This window comes from Chelonia mydas, chromosome 4, assembly GCF_015237465.2.
Source record: "Chelonia mydas isolate rCheMyd1 chromosome 4, rCheMyd1.pri.v2, whole genome shotgun sequence".
In the NCBI taxonomy this organism is placed as follows: Eukaryota; Metazoa; Chordata; order Testudines; family Cheloniidae; genus Chelonia; species Chelonia mydas.
Window position 1 is genome coordinate 97,439,119 of NC_057852.1, and position 17,766 is coordinate 97,456,884.

A 17,766-nucleotide genomic window follows, 5' to 3' on the forward strand; every position below is an offset into this window, starting at 1 on the left:
ACCAGTCAGGCTACCTTCAATACCTGGAAAGATACTGGAACAAATTATTAAACAATCTGTAAGAATCTACAGGGTAATACGGTAATAAGTAATAGCCAGCATGGACTTGCAAGAACAAATCATGCCAAACCAACCTAATTTACTTCTTTGACAGGATTACTGGCCAAGTGGATGGGAAGAAGCAGTAACCTTGATTTTTAGTAAGGCTTTTGACACAGTCCCACAAGCAAATGGAAAATGTGGTCTAGATTTTATAGTTAAATTACTATAAAATGGATGCAAACTGGTTGAAAGAACGTACTCAAAGAGTAATCAATGGTTTGCTGTAAAACTGGTGTGGATGCATGTGGTGGGCCTGGGTCCAGTACTGTCCTGGGTCCAGTACTATTCAATATTTTCATTAATGTCTTGAATAATGGAGTCAAGAGGTTGCAAGCACTTTGGAGGGGACAGGTTTAGAATTCAAAATGACCTTGACAAATTAGAGAATTGGTCTGAAAGGGACGAGATGATATTCAATAATCGTAAGTGTAGTACTTTGCATGGAGGCAGGAAAACTCAAATGCACAACAACAAAATCAGGAATAACTGGCTAGGTGGCAGTACTGCTAAAAGGATATGGGAGTTAGATCACAAATTGAACGTGAATCAACAGTGATGCAGCTGCAAAAAAGGCTAGTAGAATTCTGGGGTGTATTAGCAGGAGTGTCACATGTAAGATATGGGAGGTAATTGTCCTCCTTTATTGGGCCCTGGCAATTCTGGAATATTTTGTCTAATTTTGTGCACCACACATGAGGAAAGATGTGAATAAATTGGAGAGTCCAGAGGAAAGCAATAAAAATGATAAAAGGTTTAGAAAACCTGACTTATGAGGAAAGGTTAAAACAAACTGGGCATGTTTAGTCTTGAGAAAATAAGACTTAGGGAGGACTTGATAAGTCTTCAAATATGTTAAGGGCTGTTATAAAGAGGACTGTGATCAGTTGTTCTTCTTGTCCACTGAAGGTCTGATAAGAAGTAATGGGCTTAATCTGCAGCAAGGGAGATTTAGGTTAGATACTAGAAAAACTTTCTAACTATAAGGGTAGTTAACTTCTAGAATAGGCTTCTAAGGGAGGTTGTAGCATTCCTATCATTGGAGGTTTTTAAGAATAGATTAGACAAACACCTGTCTGGGATGGTCTAGGTTTACTTTGCCCTGCCCTGCCTCAGTGCAGTGGTAGAGGTCCTTTCCAGCCCTACATTGTTATGAGTCAAAAGTAAAGAAATAGGACTGGAAACCAATGTCCAAGTAATTATTTGTTCCCTTCTTTTGCAGAGACCTGAACATCAAGCAAAGATGCTTCAAGTTGGAACTATCCTTTGTTTCCAAGGACTGCATCCGATGAAGTGAGCTGTAGCTCACGAAAGCTTATGCTCAAATAAATTGGTTAGTCTCTAAGGTGCCACAAGTACTCCTTTTCTTTTTGTGAATACAGACTAACACGGCTGTTACTCTGAAACTAGAGGTTGGATTGTTTGGACTCCCAGGTCATGGAGCATTCATCTGTATATTTAGATATTGGACACTGGGTACACTGTACTATGGTATGTATAACTACCATTGGGGCTGTCCTCCTGGAATCAGCCCACATACTGACTCAGATCTTGCCTCTACTCTGATAAAGGTGTTGCTTTGTTTTTGATGGCAGTGTCCATTCCAGGGGTTAACTCCTGCCTCTCCACCAGGCAGGGGGAGGGGGTTGGGTTTAGTCAGGGACAAAGGCGTTGTCCCAAGAATGTAGTCTAGAATCTGGGAACCACCCTACCCACCTCTAGGTGCCCTCACTTAGCAAGAGACAGTAATTTATCTTAATATAGAATTTTTCCAAAAGCAGGTACAATAGCTTGTAGAGTACAGGAACTTACCTCTGGGAGTTTTGGTTTTGGGTTTTTTTCAAGACAAAGTTGGTTAGTTGATGCCTCCTTGAGTATTATTCTAGCGATGCAATTGGAGTTTCATATTTATTTAACCTGTTGTTTCATTCACTCTCTATTACAGCACAGGAACTGTCTCTGCCTGGATTCAGTTGAGTTCTGAAATTTTCTCTCGCAGATTTGGGAGTTTTCAAAAAGTTAAGTTTGTTTGCTTCAAAGTGTGTAATAAAGACCACCATGACCATAGAAGTTTAGATTAGTGCCCCATTAGCCTACATCAGGCCAAACCACTACCTCCAAAATTGCTAGATGCCATTTTCTGTGGGGCAGGCCAACTTCTGGGCACAGAACACAGAAACTTACTTTGATTAGCCCCCCCCCGGTTATCTTTTCAATATGGCATTACCAGTTGGATCCATCCTGATCTGTTGACGTTATTTGGCTGATAAGTGTTCCCAGTGCCAATGTAAGGTAAGCCCATCTTGTTTGGCTCATGCCCCATTCACTACCTGTAATTACTGCTGTTGGGAAGGATGGATGAAGAGGGATGTATCACAATGGAAGATTACTCATTGGTAATGATTGTCTCATAGTCCTCATCCATCCTCCACTTCAGGCTTGTGGCTTGACATTTGTTCTCTTATCTATTATTCTGTATTTGAATGGACAGATCAGTGTTTATATGGTAAACGTTTATTTGCCTCTTTGCTTCTGATCAATGAAGCCACACTGCTGGAAGAAGAGAGGACTCTGGCAAACAAAATTATTGGTGAGTAATTTTCCCTTAGTAATCTTTGGGTATATTTTGAAGTGCTTTGATAGGGTAGACACTAATTTTTGTAATAGGATGTGATCCTTTTCAAAATTTGACTTTTGTTTCCATATGATATTTGGCATTATCCTTTCTATTGTTTGCTATATTCTGTAGTTATCAACAGCTTAACCTCCAGTAGGTGTTTGTAATTTTTTTCTGCATTTCTACTTCATAAAGAGCCATCATTTTGCCATGACTATGGAAAAGATAGAAATGTTGAACTTTCTACCTATACAAATTTACATTCAAAAGCACTAAGCATAACTTATGGGGATAATATTAGTGTATGATCTCATCTATAAACCTCCATACCCAGTTTATTTGAACATACTGATGTTCACACAGCAGCAGTGTATTGAGAACCTTTCTAGCTAGGACAATGAGGGTGTAGCTGTGGCCTACTTCAGTAAATTAAATACAGCTTTGTTCTTGTAATTCTCATTGGGGATGGACATAACCTTCCTGAGGACCAAAGAGCAACCACTGTGGAGCAGATCAGCAGCAGAGGCGAATGACCATAGCAGGTTGTTGACCATATTTGCTGTGGATCTGTGTGGAACAACCAGTATATGTATATGGACAGGGATGGTGTCCCTAGCCTCCCTTGCCAGAAGCTGGGAATGAGTGACAGGGGACAGATTATTTGATGATTACCTGTTCATCCCCTCTGGGGCATCTGGCATTGGCCACTGTCAGAAGACAGGATACTGGGCTAGATGGACCTTTGGTCTGACCCAGTATGGCCATTCTTATGTACTATAGCATCCATGTGCTCTGACAGAGCCAATTTCCAGTATGGTGCACAATAAAAAAAGACAGGCAGAAAGAATATCTTTCTCCCATCTCCAGCAAACTTTGGGTCTAAGCACTCACTCAGACTTCAAAGGGCTTCCTTACATAATGCCTGGACCGGTACTTGGTTTGGAAATGATGTCCTAAATGGAAATTATCGGTCTACGTGGAAGTGATTTTAAGGTCAGGCTTGACAAAGCCCTGGCTGGGATTATTTAGTTGGGGATTGGTCCTGCTTTGAGCAGGGGGTTGGACTGGATGACCTCCTGAGGTCCCTTCCAACCCTGATATTCTATGATGGGAGAGAGATGCTTTTGCACTATGAGCGGGGCTTGAGATAAGTTCCCAGGTCCCATTGCCTTTCTGACGTGCTTTTAAACGTTACACTTGTTCTTCCTCCAACATGGCTGGGATGGGTTCTGTTTGCTACTTCAAGGGAGAAGACGTTGAATAGTTGTCAACTTTCCCTTTATCCTTCTACCTCTCTGCATGACTTATACCATTCCAATGCCATCATCCTCTATAGTCACAACCAGTAGATGAAAGGTGACTTAGTTCAGATCCTTGCATTAGCAGTGACCCTGGAAGTGTGCTTCACAGCACATTTAGCAAGAGCCATGGCTAAATACCAGCAACTCATAAAACATCTACCTCTGTGATTGGATGTGTAACATATGAACATTAAACACTTCACACAAAAGGGAACAAAACTCTTCCCTACCCTGTTCACACACCCAAATATGACAGTATAGCCACCTTGTTTGCATTAAATACCTGAATTAGACTCCTAGAATATTACTTTACCAATCCAGGAATTCAAGCCCTTGTTGCAGAATCTTGAAAGAATTTACAAGACCAAACCCATTCCATCTCTGCATGTTTATCTTAACTTTTATGACAGAGTTGGCGCTATGCTATAACGAAAACAAAGGAACAGTCAGCGGGACTTATGTGAACAATCAAGAGTTCATAAGTACTAGGTTAGCCCTTGAATACCAGTGATGAAGAACTGACTGAGTGGGAGGGAAAGAGCTCTATTTTATTTTAATGTGACTGGCTGGCTGATGTAACTGGTAATAGTTTTATTGGAAAGTTAGCCTCTATCAGATCTTTCATACAGCTGAAAGATGAAGCAGCCAGCCATTCATCTCCAACATCCACAGGGAGAGGATGGCCTGTCACATTTTTCCATATGAATACAGCTTACCCAAACTGAACAATCCACCTATAAGATGATGTGCAACTAGAGCATGGATTAGTAGTAGTCTATTGAAAAAAGCCTAGAAAAGTTTTTTCGACAAGTTAGCTATATCGTTCCTCCAGAAAGATGTGCCATTGCTGTTTTTAATGGAATGGTGGCAGGAAAGTCAAAAACTTAGTTACCATAGCTATAGTAGTCTAGGGCTTCATCAGGTCCTATCTGCAATGTACGTGCTTTTTTCTGACCTTGGTTTCACCTCATTACACTGACTTATCTTACTTGAACAAGAAATGTGATGTCAAAAAAAGGCTTACAAAGTTACCTTGAACTTCATTCCCCCTTTTTACATGGTGCACTGCCTCCCAGTCCATCTCAGATTGAGGAAGAAGTGTTACCAGAAATCAGATGAAAACTGTTTTCAGGGAAACATGCATTTATTGTTAAGCATTCCCAGTGAAAATCAACATCTTTTAAAATGTGTATTTATTTTAAAAAATCATTTGTGTACAAAAGTGTTGTGTAGTTTTTATTCTCAAGACAAAAAACACCGATGCTTCATTCCAGCCCACTCACCCTTTACAGGAAATTAAATGCTCAGTAACAAACCTTCTCCAGTATTCTTTATTGTTAACTTTTAAAAAAATCAAAATTTGAGATGGAAAAGGTATCTCACAAGTGGGATTCTTCAACAGTTGAAATCAGCATTCCTATGATAGCAGCATCCTTCAGCACGAGCAGTTGTTGCAAATTGTAAAACGGATAATACAGCACTTTCATAGTACATTTCCTCATCTCAGAGTTAGGTATTTCAACTTACGTTTTCAGTGAATGGTTCAGCCTCATAAGCAATTGGCTAGCTATTTTTTATGCTGCCCACAAGCAGGTAACATCACAGTACAGTGCAAATTATTTGCAACAATTGGTCCATGGGTAACAAATCTGAAAAGTAAACTTGCTGAGGTTGCCTACAGAGCATTATAGTTGAAATAACCAAATGAGAAGCAACACATACCTTGCATGTCTAATGATGTATCAGCTAATGAAGCTGTAACGGTAAAAGTGGGAAGGTCATAGTATATGTTTTTACTGAAATATGTTTAATATGGATCAGCAGTCTAATTGAAGACAAATGATAAACGCTTTTCTGTCACCAAAGCAACATTTGGAAAATTAGGCTATTAACAGTGAAAACATCTACATGCTCTTCCCAGAAAAGCTTTACTTCATGTTTTACTATTGTGATGTAGTAAAAAGCATGGGAAAATGAACATTTTTAACTGTCCTCTGCTTAGCCAATTGCTGTCACATGTTCTACAAAACAATCCATGATCACATCCACTAAGAGTCTTTGGTTTCTCTACACAAACATTTAGTTCTCAGCAAGCTGAGGTATAAATCTATCCTGTACTAACAGTTCCTTACAGTACTTGGAGCTATGCTGCTTTGAAACTGGAGTAGCTCAAAGCACAGTAAGGAACTGTTAGTACAGAATAGGTTTATACCCCAGCTTGCTGAGAACTAAGCACAGTAAGGAACTATTAGTACGGAATAGGTTTATACCCCAGCTTGCTGAGAACTAAATGTGTGTGTAGAGAAGCACTTCCTCTCTAACTTCCACTCCAACATCACAATCACCTAGCCCCATTTGTCCCCCTTGAACACGTGTTCAAAATATTTTAGCCGTGTAAGTAAGTTTTAGTTAACATTGGCCCTTCCTGGGCTTGTCTCTAACAATAAGCTAGGCTCTGTTTGTTGCTTCCATAGGAAGCAAGCAATGGGCATGCACACAGTTAAGCCGCCCCTGGCTCTGAAAGCTGACCTCTTCATATTAATGGTATACAGCCACCACAGTAAACAAGAGCTCTTACTTGAAATCGTATTTTGTTTTCCATTAAATAAGTGATCTGTACTCTCTCACCTGCCAGGTCTGACTTCCAGCTGTTTTATGAAGGTTAATTTTGCATAGTTTAAGTGTTTCCATTATCCACATTACAGAATGTAGATCTGCTGTTTCAAGATAAGTCTCTTTTTGGCTAATGAATTTCTCCTTTCAGACACCAGATGCAAACATCAGTGTTCCCAATCCTAATTTACTTGAAAGAAAAAAGTTAAATACAATGAAAATCAAGAACAAACTTAAGTTCAACAAAATTTGTAGTACCTAATTCCATAAATAAATACTGCCTGACTGATTACAGTCAAGGCCCCATGTTCTCTGTGGCAAGCTGGACCTAAATTCTGCTATAAGGCCCCTAGTTTAGGCAGTAATCTGGGACTGGAAACTTGTGGCAAATTCAGGTAAATCAGAAAATGGAGCCTTTTACTTAAATGTGGCGTAACATCAGTAGTGTCCTTTTTATATTGTCCGTAAGTTTTAATTTCCCTATATGAGTTTCTCATATTGAGAACTTAGAAGTTGTGGGGGTTTTGGCAACTAGATGGGGTATAAATGGACCTTTCGGCACCCGTGAGGGAGTTGAAGCTATTGGCAATAGGAAAGGCAACTTTTCTTTGCCTCTGAATAAGGTCAGAAGCTACTTCAAAATTTGTGAGGGGCAAGAAAAGACTGGAATTTCTTGTTCACCAACAACACTATCCAAAAACAACTGATAAACTACATTAACTAGATGTTGGTGCTAAAATGTTCAGCAGTGAAATTTAGCTGACATTTAGGGAGTCACTAAGTTACAGCATTAACACCTATTGAGATAAATGGGGTTGTTCAGACTTCACAGTTATTGTTTTAAACTGTCTGCTTGCAGACTAAGGAAGATGACAAGGCATTAATTTACATTTAGAAATTATTTGCAGCCATAATGCCTAGATGTTTTTAAACTGTAAGTGTAAATGTGCTGCACAAATCTGCAGCAGGAGTAGATTGTATAGCAATTCCACAGTCGTGAATGCACAGGGCCCTGAACATAGAGATGTTCAGTCATAAAAAAACGGAACTACAATATAGTCTTTACAAAGTTACTATGTTAAAATACCCAAACAGTAAGAGATTCCTAGGGTTCATCCCTGGCTGCAGTTACACTAATCTGGTACAACATAACCTTATATTCAACTCTGCTAGTTACCCAAGAATAGAAAAATGTTCCTTACAAAGGATTCAAATTCATAGGGACCTCACGTTATGAATGTCTGCTTAATATTGGGTCACTTCCCCATCCAGCTCAAGACACTTCCTTGCTGCAACATCTGAGCTGGCACTGAGTCAAGTACCTTAGTTACTAAGTCCATGGAAGGAAAGGACACACTGGCATTTGAACAGAACTGTATTAGGAGGACAGTTTGCAATACCACAAAGAAAATGAGGTGGAGGAAATAGCAGGAGAAAATCCATGATGGGGAATTGTTTCAGTGGTGACAGTGATGAAGTAAAGCAATTCCCCACTCTTTTCTTCTCTCTCCACCCTCCCCCCATTCCATCCCATCCCCTCCCCTTATATGCTTGGAAAACTTTGCTCTGGTTATCATTTGAGATGTGCTCACAGTCCTCTCTAAGAGACTAATCCTGTTATCAAAATGACAGGTCCAGAGGCTATAATTAAGTTTTATGTCCCCCAATGATTTCCAAGTTCCTTTCTTTGATATATAGCAGCGAAGAACAAGGGAAAGTAGTAGTCAGCCATTTACAATTACCACCAGGGTAAATAACATGTAAATGAAATGATCAAAATGTTCTTATCAAACTACACATAACAGAAAAAGACAGTAACTTGAGATTTTAAACACAAACGGCAAAATTGCCATAGTTTTCTACTGTTTCTAGCTATTACCTAACAAACCAGTTGAGCAGTAGCAGCTTTTTAATTCTTAACAAAAATAAATAAATATCAAGGAAAAACAACAAAAAAAAAAGTCTTGTTTCCTTTGGCATCTCTGAAAATGACTTACACTACTGCAAGAAAATCCAAGAAATATGATCAATGAATAAAACTTTAGAAAGCAGTACAGAAAGACTATAGCAACTGTGTTTAGTATTGCACGGATGGGAGTTAAAAATTTACTGTCTGTGTTCTGCAAGTATTTTTAAAGTATGAACACATTAGATAGACTACTGCAGGGAGTAATCCTGTATTAGTTAAGTCTTTTCCATCTCTATTTTCTAGTTCTGTTCCCCCTACTACTTTGCTCCAGGTGTTTAATAATATTCCCCATTGCTTCCAGTATCATTTACAAACCTGATCTTCTATGAAGTATGACACTGTTACAGCTCATTTTATAGTTCAAGCAAAATGAATGTACATTTCTCCCCACTTATTAGACTATTGCTTAAGAGAAGACAGTCACGGAAAAGAAGCCTTTTATGGTACACTATCATCCACAATCCCCAGTCTTTACTCAGTTTCTATTTTAGCTGAAAGTTTCATGTCTGATGTATTTTCAGAAGTATCCAACTGTATCCATACAGACATGACAGCTTTCTTTAGATGGATGTACTAGTGTTTGAAGTTGCAAACTAATAATTTTCAAGCTTTTAAACTCAGGATGAAATGTAATTTTAATACGAATAGAAAGACTGACTATTTACAAGCGAAGGTAATTTCAGTTCTCGTTTATCAGAAACATCAATCCAAAAGAAAGTTAAACTGAGAACACACTTCTACTTCTATGTGCATTTGAAGTATGTACAGTAAGAACACCAACACCAGCCTCCATGTATCAACTAGGGAAAAATGCAAACAAGAGTGAATTTTTAAAGTACCTGGTAAGCAATCCTTATACTGAAGCTCAAAATAAAGCTAGAAAGCTGTTGCAAAAAACAGTTGATTGCATCACAGCAAGTACTTAAAGAAAAATATTTCATTAGTTTTTTTTAAATTCTCAGTATACGAGAATTGTTCAGTTGTTCTTCCCCCAAATCCAGTGAATTTATACTATCCAAATTTATTGAAGGAGTTCTGACCTCTATATAACAAACAACAAAAAGCAGCTCCACTTTTTTGTGCTATGTCCAGACATACCAAACTTTTATGATTGTGTAGCAAGTATGATGGTTAAACACATTTACTGGTTATTCAAAATATACCATTTAAAGTGGCAACTAAACTACTGTTAATGGCACCCAGACCCACAGATTATGGAAGGGAATCCAGAATGATATTTTAGGTGTGTGTTGTTGGAGAGGGCAAATAAGCAGATTTCCCAGTCACCTGACTAAGAAAGAGGTTCTGAACAGGTCACCATTTTGAACTTTTGATAAATCTTGAAACTGCTTTCAGGAAAAAAGTTAACAAGAACATTCAAGTACTTAAATGGTGCTCTCTTCAGCTACCCTATCTAAAATGTCTAGTAAAGTACAAGCATGCAAATATAGGTCAATCCACAGGCACATAGGATCCATGTTAAAAACAGTAAGATAGATGGATGAGTGACACCAACAATTTTGATGACTTTGACACTCAATGTTATCTGAATAATTAAATCAAAATCCTGAAGCAAATTCCTGCTAGTCTTGGTCACACTGCTAAACACTAAAGTAGGCATGTTCTCCCCCGCCCCATTGTTTTAGCTGAGCTCAAAGAATTTTTACAATATTTAGTAAGAAAAAATTAAAGTATTTCCCCTTTTAAATTTACACAGACGTTTAATTAGCTTTATTTACAGAGCAGTTTTTCAGTCTCCAATAGTGCTTAGATAGCATCATCAGGCAAGAGTGCCAGTTTTAAAAGAGAATCTATATAGAATCCTAAAAATAACAGATGGTGATGCTCCTCAGAAAGGGCAAGCTGGACTACAGAAGCAGCTCTTTACATGGCTCAGTTACTCAGAAGTAATTCTGTTGCAGTCTCTACATCCCATGATTTTGAAGACAAGGCCACTATTACTGCATTCTGTAAAAACAAAATGAAGGAAGTGAGATTTTTCAGGGTGTGAAGTTGCTCTTCACATAAACCCAGCTGTAGCACTGAAAGTCAGACTGAAAACTTTACACATTTATCAAGATCTATATTTGCTAAATTACCAGTCGTTACAGTCTCAACTGAGAATTTTTAGCATTAAAAGCATAGTAATTTTCATTTTATAATTAAATGAACAGATTTTTCTAAGTACTTTATTAGTACATAAGACATCATACGTTAAACATCCAGTCGTTGTCACCAAGAAGAAAAACAGTCAGCAAAATAAACTGATCAGATTTATTGAGGGCTATGAAAATAGCAAACCTTTTATTATAATTTGAGCTATAGCTCATATTACATACATAGCTGCCCTGCCCCTAACTTGTAAAAAAAAAAAAAAAAAAAAAGTACACATATATACACACATACTTACCCTATCAAAGCCCATAGCACAAAGGTTTTCTATTTTTTTGGTGTATTCTGGACTAGAAACTGGTGCTCCAGCATACACATGTGCCCAAAGTCGAGCTGTCTGTTTGAACATTTCTGGGTTTTGTTTGTACTATACAAAAAGAGAAAAAAGTAAATCCATATAACTATTTAGCAAAGTCCAATTAAAAGGCTAGTTGATTTTGGCAAATTCCATTCTGTAATTCCTTCTATATACAGTATCTTCAAATCTTGTAATTAGTTGTAGTTCCAAAATGAAATCTGGAGTTTTTGGTTCGTTGTTGAGGATTCAAACCTACACAAACATTACTCACAAGCATCAGGTAACAATGAGTTTGCATTTATATTTTGATAAGACAGTTTATATATTTTACATGTACAATCAAATTCTGCTCAGTTACTGACATAAAGCCAGAGTAACTACACTGATGTTTGTCCAGATACGCAATATGCATAACCAGTGTAGCTGAGAGCAGAAACTAACTCACTGTGTTGTAATGTTCACTGAATTGCGCACACACTATATTTCTTACAGCATTTCCCCCAATTATTTTTTTTTTAAAAAGTGTTTTTTTAGAACCTTCATTACTGAGAAAAGGTCTGCAGTGTCTCAATGAGGGTTGGCCATTTTACTACTAGACTTCCTCCTGGGAAGTAGGTATATTGATATCATTGGTGACAAAAAAAGGAGCTGAGAAACAGATTGTCACATGGAAATGGCTGAAGGCCTGCCAGTGTTCTGAAGATAGGTTTACTTACTAGAAAAATTGTGTGGAAGATGTAAGTGTTTACACTAATACTGCCAAAAAACAAATTCTCATACGTAATAGAACTTTACCTTAAAACAACAATGAAAGTTTCCAGCCTGTGTCAGGCATTCAAAAGCTGAGGTATGCTTCATTTGTCACAAATTACATTTTCAGATCAGCAAGATAGAAGCGCCCTGTTTTAGTAATCCTTATATTTAATAACAGTTTTTAAAATTGGAAATTTACATACTTTTACAGCAAGTTTCTCATTTTTACCATATAAATTATAAAATAAATCAACTGGAATATAAATATCGTATTTACATTTCAGTGTATAGTATATAGAGCAGTATAAACAAGTCATTGTATGAAATTTTAGTGTGTACTGATTCGCTCGTGCTGAAAAACAAGGCAAATATCTAGATGAGTTGATGTACCCTCTGGAAAACCTCTGAGTACCCCCCGGTTGAGAATCACTGGCCTAGGAGACCAGTCATGGACGAGAACCCCATTGTGCTAGGCACTGTACACCACCTCCATTGCCCCAAAAAAGTGTGTCCCTGTCCCAAAGACCTTACAATCTGTGTCATTTGTATAATCTCAAAATGAATTATACATTACAATAATTTAAGAAGCAATGCTCCTTAAAAAATGCAATGGTAACAGATGAAGATGACTATATTAAGGTTGGGGGAAGTCCCCTAAACTGGAAGCAATCCACTTCATGAAGTGGCCAATAAATAGCACTGTATTGTCATTACAACTGAAGGAAAGTTTAAACAAACCAAATATTCACAAAAAAGGTTTGGTCTTTTAAAAAATAAATACTTAAACTATTAATAGCATCCTAAAGTTTTTGCCTGTTTTTTCTCTGAGACCCAAAAATAAATCCATGAAGGTTTCTTTTCAGTTATATTTTAAAATACATATTTCAGAACACTATTAGTTCATTTGTTTGCTTTCTAGGCTTCATTTTGAGAAGAGGAAAAGTTTAAAATTGTTTAATGGAGAATGTTTGCATAACAACCTTATTCAAGTCTAGGTTTTAGTGCTTCAAGAACATGCACAAGTGTCTGTAGTTACTGGTAAATATCTGGCTCCTGATTGAATGGCCAAGAAATTTAGAAGAGAAAATTTGCATCTACATCTAGATCCTTTGATTGCTGTACTATACTTAAAAGAGCCGCAAAGTTCTAAAACTAGACTTGGTTGTGCACATTTCTTGGCTTTAAATCCTATCACCTGCAGGAGGCGTAGCTGGAACCCTATGTCTATTACATGGAAATGTGGTAATTCAACACGTAAATAAATTCATGAATTTAAAATGTTTATAAGAAAACATGCACTGTAGTTATAGCCACGTCACTCCCAGGATATTAGAGAGACAAGATGGGTAAGGTAATATCTTTTATTGGACTAAATTCTGTTGGTGAGAGAGACCAAGTCACAGAGAACTCTCCTTCAGGTATTCCCAATGTACAGCTAACTGCAAGATTGAACAGATTGTGTAGCATGGGTAAAAAAGAAAAGGAGTACTTGTGGCACCTTAGAGACTAACAAATTTATTGAGCATAAGCTTTCGTGAGCTACAGCTCATTTCATCGGATGCATTCCGATGTAGCTCACAAAAGCTTATGCTCAAATAAATTTGTTAGTCTCTAAGGTGCCACAAGTACTCCTTTTCTTTTTGCGAATACAGACTAACACGGCTGCTACTCTGAAACCTAGCATGGGTAGTCAAGCACATTCTCAGGGACCATTCAAGATAGAGTGACCCATTAACACCTGATACAGTCCTCATCCTCAAAGGAAACCTGCACAACACTTTCAAAAGACGAGCCTGGGAGCTTAAATTCATAACTCTGCTAGAGACTAGAAATCCTGGACTGAACAGACACACTGAATTTATGGCTTATTACAACAAGCTGTAACCCACTAACTCCCTCTTTTTGTCATATGATGGCAGGGATGTTAACAGACTGTCGCCTTGAATGGTCCCTTAGAATATGTGCTAACTGCTTATGCTAAACAATCTGTTCCACCTTGTATTTTAGCTGTGACACTGGAAGTACCTTTTCCAGACCAGAAGAGGAGCTCTGTGTGGCTCGAAAGCTTGCATCTTTTACCAACAGAAGCTGGTCCCATAGAAGATATTACCTAACCACCTAGTCTCTGTGAAAATGACATTCCAACAAGCATGTGAGGGATTATCCTTGTGAATGTTTAATCTGTAAATATATAAAATATTTTATATAAGTATATCTGTATTTATTTTGTATAACAAATTATATTTAAATTAGTTTCTTTGCTAACTTTTATTCTTTATACTAACACATTAGTGACAGTTGCATGTAAAAACATCAACTGTTATAATTAAGAGCTAAATCCTTATACCTTTGCAAAACCCAGTAAAATTACCTTTCTGCAGATCTTTGCAGGGAGTGGGGGCATCAAAATCCTCCCTACAACAGCAGAGCCACAGAATCACTGGGCCTGCCCCCACCAGCCCACCATAAAACCCTGGTGTGAAGTAGCACATAGCACTGCTCCTCAGCACTCAGTGGTTTAGCCCAACAGAAGAACTTTACAAAAGGTTTTTCATTTCTGAAGAGAAATATCTCTTCACCCTCAATATTGCTAGAAGATTGTTTGACTGCTCTTATAAATCCCACTGTCAGTATGTAGGGAGGGAAATAATATTTCAGTTGTCATTGCTGGAGCAATACAATTTTTATTTTAACCAAAAATGAAACCCCCACCAATGTGAGAGCAAGGATGAATGTACACTTAGCAAGGAAACTGGTGCAGACATGCTTTGTACAAAATATATGGTAGCCCTGCTTGTCTTTGCAACAATTCAGGCATGAACCCAGCAACTCAGGCTCTGAGAGAACTGCTTGGGTGCATTCATTCACACAGCAAGCATTACAACATGGTTATATCAGTGCTTTCTAGGACGTCTGCACCTGCTACTGAGAGCGGGAACTTCGGTGTAGTTTCTCAAACAGCTTCTCCCAGGTAGCGAAGCATTGATCTCAATTTGGTCTGTCTGCTTTTTTCTGAAAGTCAGTTTGGCATAACAGGGAACTACTGTAAAATCTTTCAAAAGCCTGCTAGTTTAGAGTGACAAGCAGACAGGGGACCTGACTAGAGCTGGGCAAAACGTAGTGGCATTACAATGTTTTGCCAAAACTGACTTGGTAAAAAAAGTTATCTGAAAATGTTCAGTTTTGATATTTTCAATTGTTTGCTTCACATTTTGTAAACTGTATTTTAAAAGTAAAAGAAATGCTTCAAACTAAATAAACTATTTTGTTCAATCCGCAACAATTTCTTTGACTTTTCTGATTTTTTTGGACTTGCCAATGAACCAAAATGCCCATTATTTGCTCAGCTGTCATCCTGGCACCCTTACTGCCTGTCCAGAATTTCACAGGTATGACTCCACACTTTTAACCATACTCTATAGCAGGGGTTCTCCAACTTCATTGCACTGTGACCACCTTCTGACAACAGAAGTTACTACACAACCCCAGGAGGGGGGGGCCAAAGCCTGAGCCCCACCACCTGTGGCAAGGGGCCAAAGCTGAAGCCCAAGGGCTACAGCCGCAGGCAGAGGGCCTGTAACCTGAGCTCTTTGGCCCCAGGCGGTGGGGCTCAGGCTTCGGCCCTGGGGCCCAGCAAGTCTTAAGCCAGCCCTGGTGACCCCATTAAAACAGGGTCCTGACCCACTTTGGGTCCTGACCCACAGTTTGAGATCCCCTGCTCTATAGGATGCTCACATGTAAGTTAGATGTACAAGTTTACTAGATACTGGAAGCACTCAGCTTTTTTCCTTTGCCACTGTGAAGTACGACCTTCACCTTTTACCCTCTGACTTACAGAAGCAATGTTTGGGTCTTTGTTCAACAAAAGTTAACAAAATGTTCACTTGTGGATTGATTGTATCTAGTTTTCAACACATTTTTAAATGGCCACACATGAGTTCTAGTAAAATACATTACACTAAGGCTATTTTCAAACTAACGCTACTTTCTGTCTCTGTATACTGGGCCAGACAGTTTTACAAGCCAACTACAATTCTATTAATATCAATTAGGTTATTAACTAAAACAGTTAATTTTAGAGTCTGCAAACGTCAAATACATAGGATGCTTCCTTCATAACTCTTTAGATTATTTAAGATGAAATTTTTTTAATTCAATGTAACTTTTCATTATGCTGTTTACTCTTTGCATTTCTCTCAGACTAAATAAGGAGAAAAACAAAAGTGAAACTTGATTTTATAATAACCAGGATCACTTCCAGGTTCTCAATGCTGCACTGTCAGGGTTGCAAAAAATAGCAAAGGAGCAGGGTTTTTTTAAACAGTTTGTCATTTGGCCTTAAAATCTATAAAAGCTATTATCTCCAAAAACTAAATTTGGTATGAAATATTAATAGACAAGGTCCCTTTAAGAGGAAGATAATTAATCAAAGGTTTTTGTTTTACGTAGTTCACTGAACATCTTACCTGATTTGCCACTACTGCATCTTGTGGATCGTCTGGTTCTGCAGCTGCCAACAGTGCTTGCAATGATAACAACACTGTCCTTAGAGTCATTGCTGCTGCCCTAAAATTGAAGTTTGAAAATGGCTTTACTGAAATCTGGGTCTTTTTTTACTTATGTTCGATGTGCTCTACTAATACCATACAAAGGGAACAAAAATACTGGGAACCACAAGCATGAGTAACTTGGAAGTGCAGCAATTTATAATGGGATACCATTCATATTCTTTTTAGAGTTCTTAATGTGTATTTTAACACTTTCCCTTCTTAATAATACTTTCTTAGAAATCAGGAACTAACATTTCCCGGTTTAGTAGTTTGTCCTTTTTCATTTTGCAAAAGATTATGTTTGCTTCTGATTCAATAAAAGCCAACTAAAGTCTGCCTCCTTTTCTTCTTTGCCATCAGCATCACCAGTGTCTAATGTCAGCATCGCTCTGCGAATTACATTGGTTACTCAATGTGTATTCCCTCCGCTGGCTTTCGGTCTCTAGCAAAATGGCCAAATGATGTACAAACTTACAAAAGCAGAGGCTTATTTGTTTTTAACTTTTTAGTAAAAACAGTCCAAATTTTAGTGGCCATTTAATTTATAAAAAATATTTTCCCCAATTTTAATCAATTAATTTTGTAAACATATTTTAAACTTAGCTCTAAAGTTCATATTATCTGAAGAGCACTAGCATAACTTTTCGTCATGTTAAGCTGAGGGCACTGCCACAATTTTAACAAAAATGTAAAACATTAGGATAGAAAAAATACTCCTTAAGTCACCAGGCAGATTTGGGCCTTGATCCTGCAATAAGATCCAGGCCAAGAGGCTTGCAACTGCAAAGAGCCCTACAGAGGTCAATGGTGATCTAGAAATGCTGATATTTGACCACAGAAATCTCACTGCAGGATGAGGGCCTTATTCAACTCAAATTCAATGTGCATTTAGAGTCAGAGGCTGCAGGAATTTATGTTGAATCCCAGACAAAACAGTGAGTTAAAATTATAAATAACTATAGTCAAATCACTCAAATCTCATTTTAAAATTTTAATAAAAAACCGGAAGTTTGAAAAATCTGGAAATTTATATTTAAGATTTCACAGTTAAGCTTTACTCTGAGTCAGTGCCCATCCCTCGATTTACCTAGAGATTCAGGTATATAAGATGTATATGCGACAGATGTCATCTTGGTCAACATACTGGATATTAAACCAGGTACCCAAAGAGCTAAAAGCATGAGTTTTCACAGATTCAGCTGAAAAGTCAGGCTGTATAGCTGGGGGCTGTAATCGACTCTTACTGTGGATCAGGCTAGGGAGAGAGGTGGACAATGCCCAGTACAGTACACATACAACTATTTTACATTTAGGTACTTTCAGAGATGGTACACAGAAATGAGTCTCTTACAACACAGTGTTTGAGGCATGTATGGTTATGAAGGAGGAATGTG

General features: G+C 38.0%; 1 protein-coding gene and 1 long non-coding RNA gene across 7 annotated transcripts in view; one reads left to right on the forward strand and one right to left on the reverse strand.

Annotated features, from left to right (window-relative positions):
- The first annotated feature begins 1,174 nt into the window (after positions 1–1,174).
- LOC122465361 lies at positions 1,175–6,272 on the forward strand. The gene is made up of 2 exons (XR_006290140.1): positions 1,175–1,432; positions 2,045–6,272. It is a non-coding gene; the product is annotated as an uncharacterized LOC122465361 (long non-coding RNA).
- A 4,028-nt stretch (positions 6,273–10,300) lies between these two features.
- Positions 10,301–17,766, reverse strand: part of UBE2K (ubiquitin conjugating enzyme E2 K) — a 57,744-nt gene continuing 50,278 nt past the window's right edge. For all 6 annotated transcript variants that reach the window (XM_037897915.2, XM_037897914.2, XM_043544501.1 and 3 more), the window contains 3 exons: positions 16,289–16,388; positions 11,010–11,138; positions 10,301–10,567 (listed from right to left, as the gene is read on the reverse strand). In XM_037897915.2, coding sequence (XP_037753843.1) covers positions 10,493–10,567; positions 11,010–11,138; positions 16,289–16,388 — 304 coding nt within the window. In that variant the 3' untranslated portion in view covers positions 10,301–10,492. The remainder of the gene's footprint in view (positions 10,568–11,009; positions 11,139–16,288; positions 16,389–17,766) is intronic.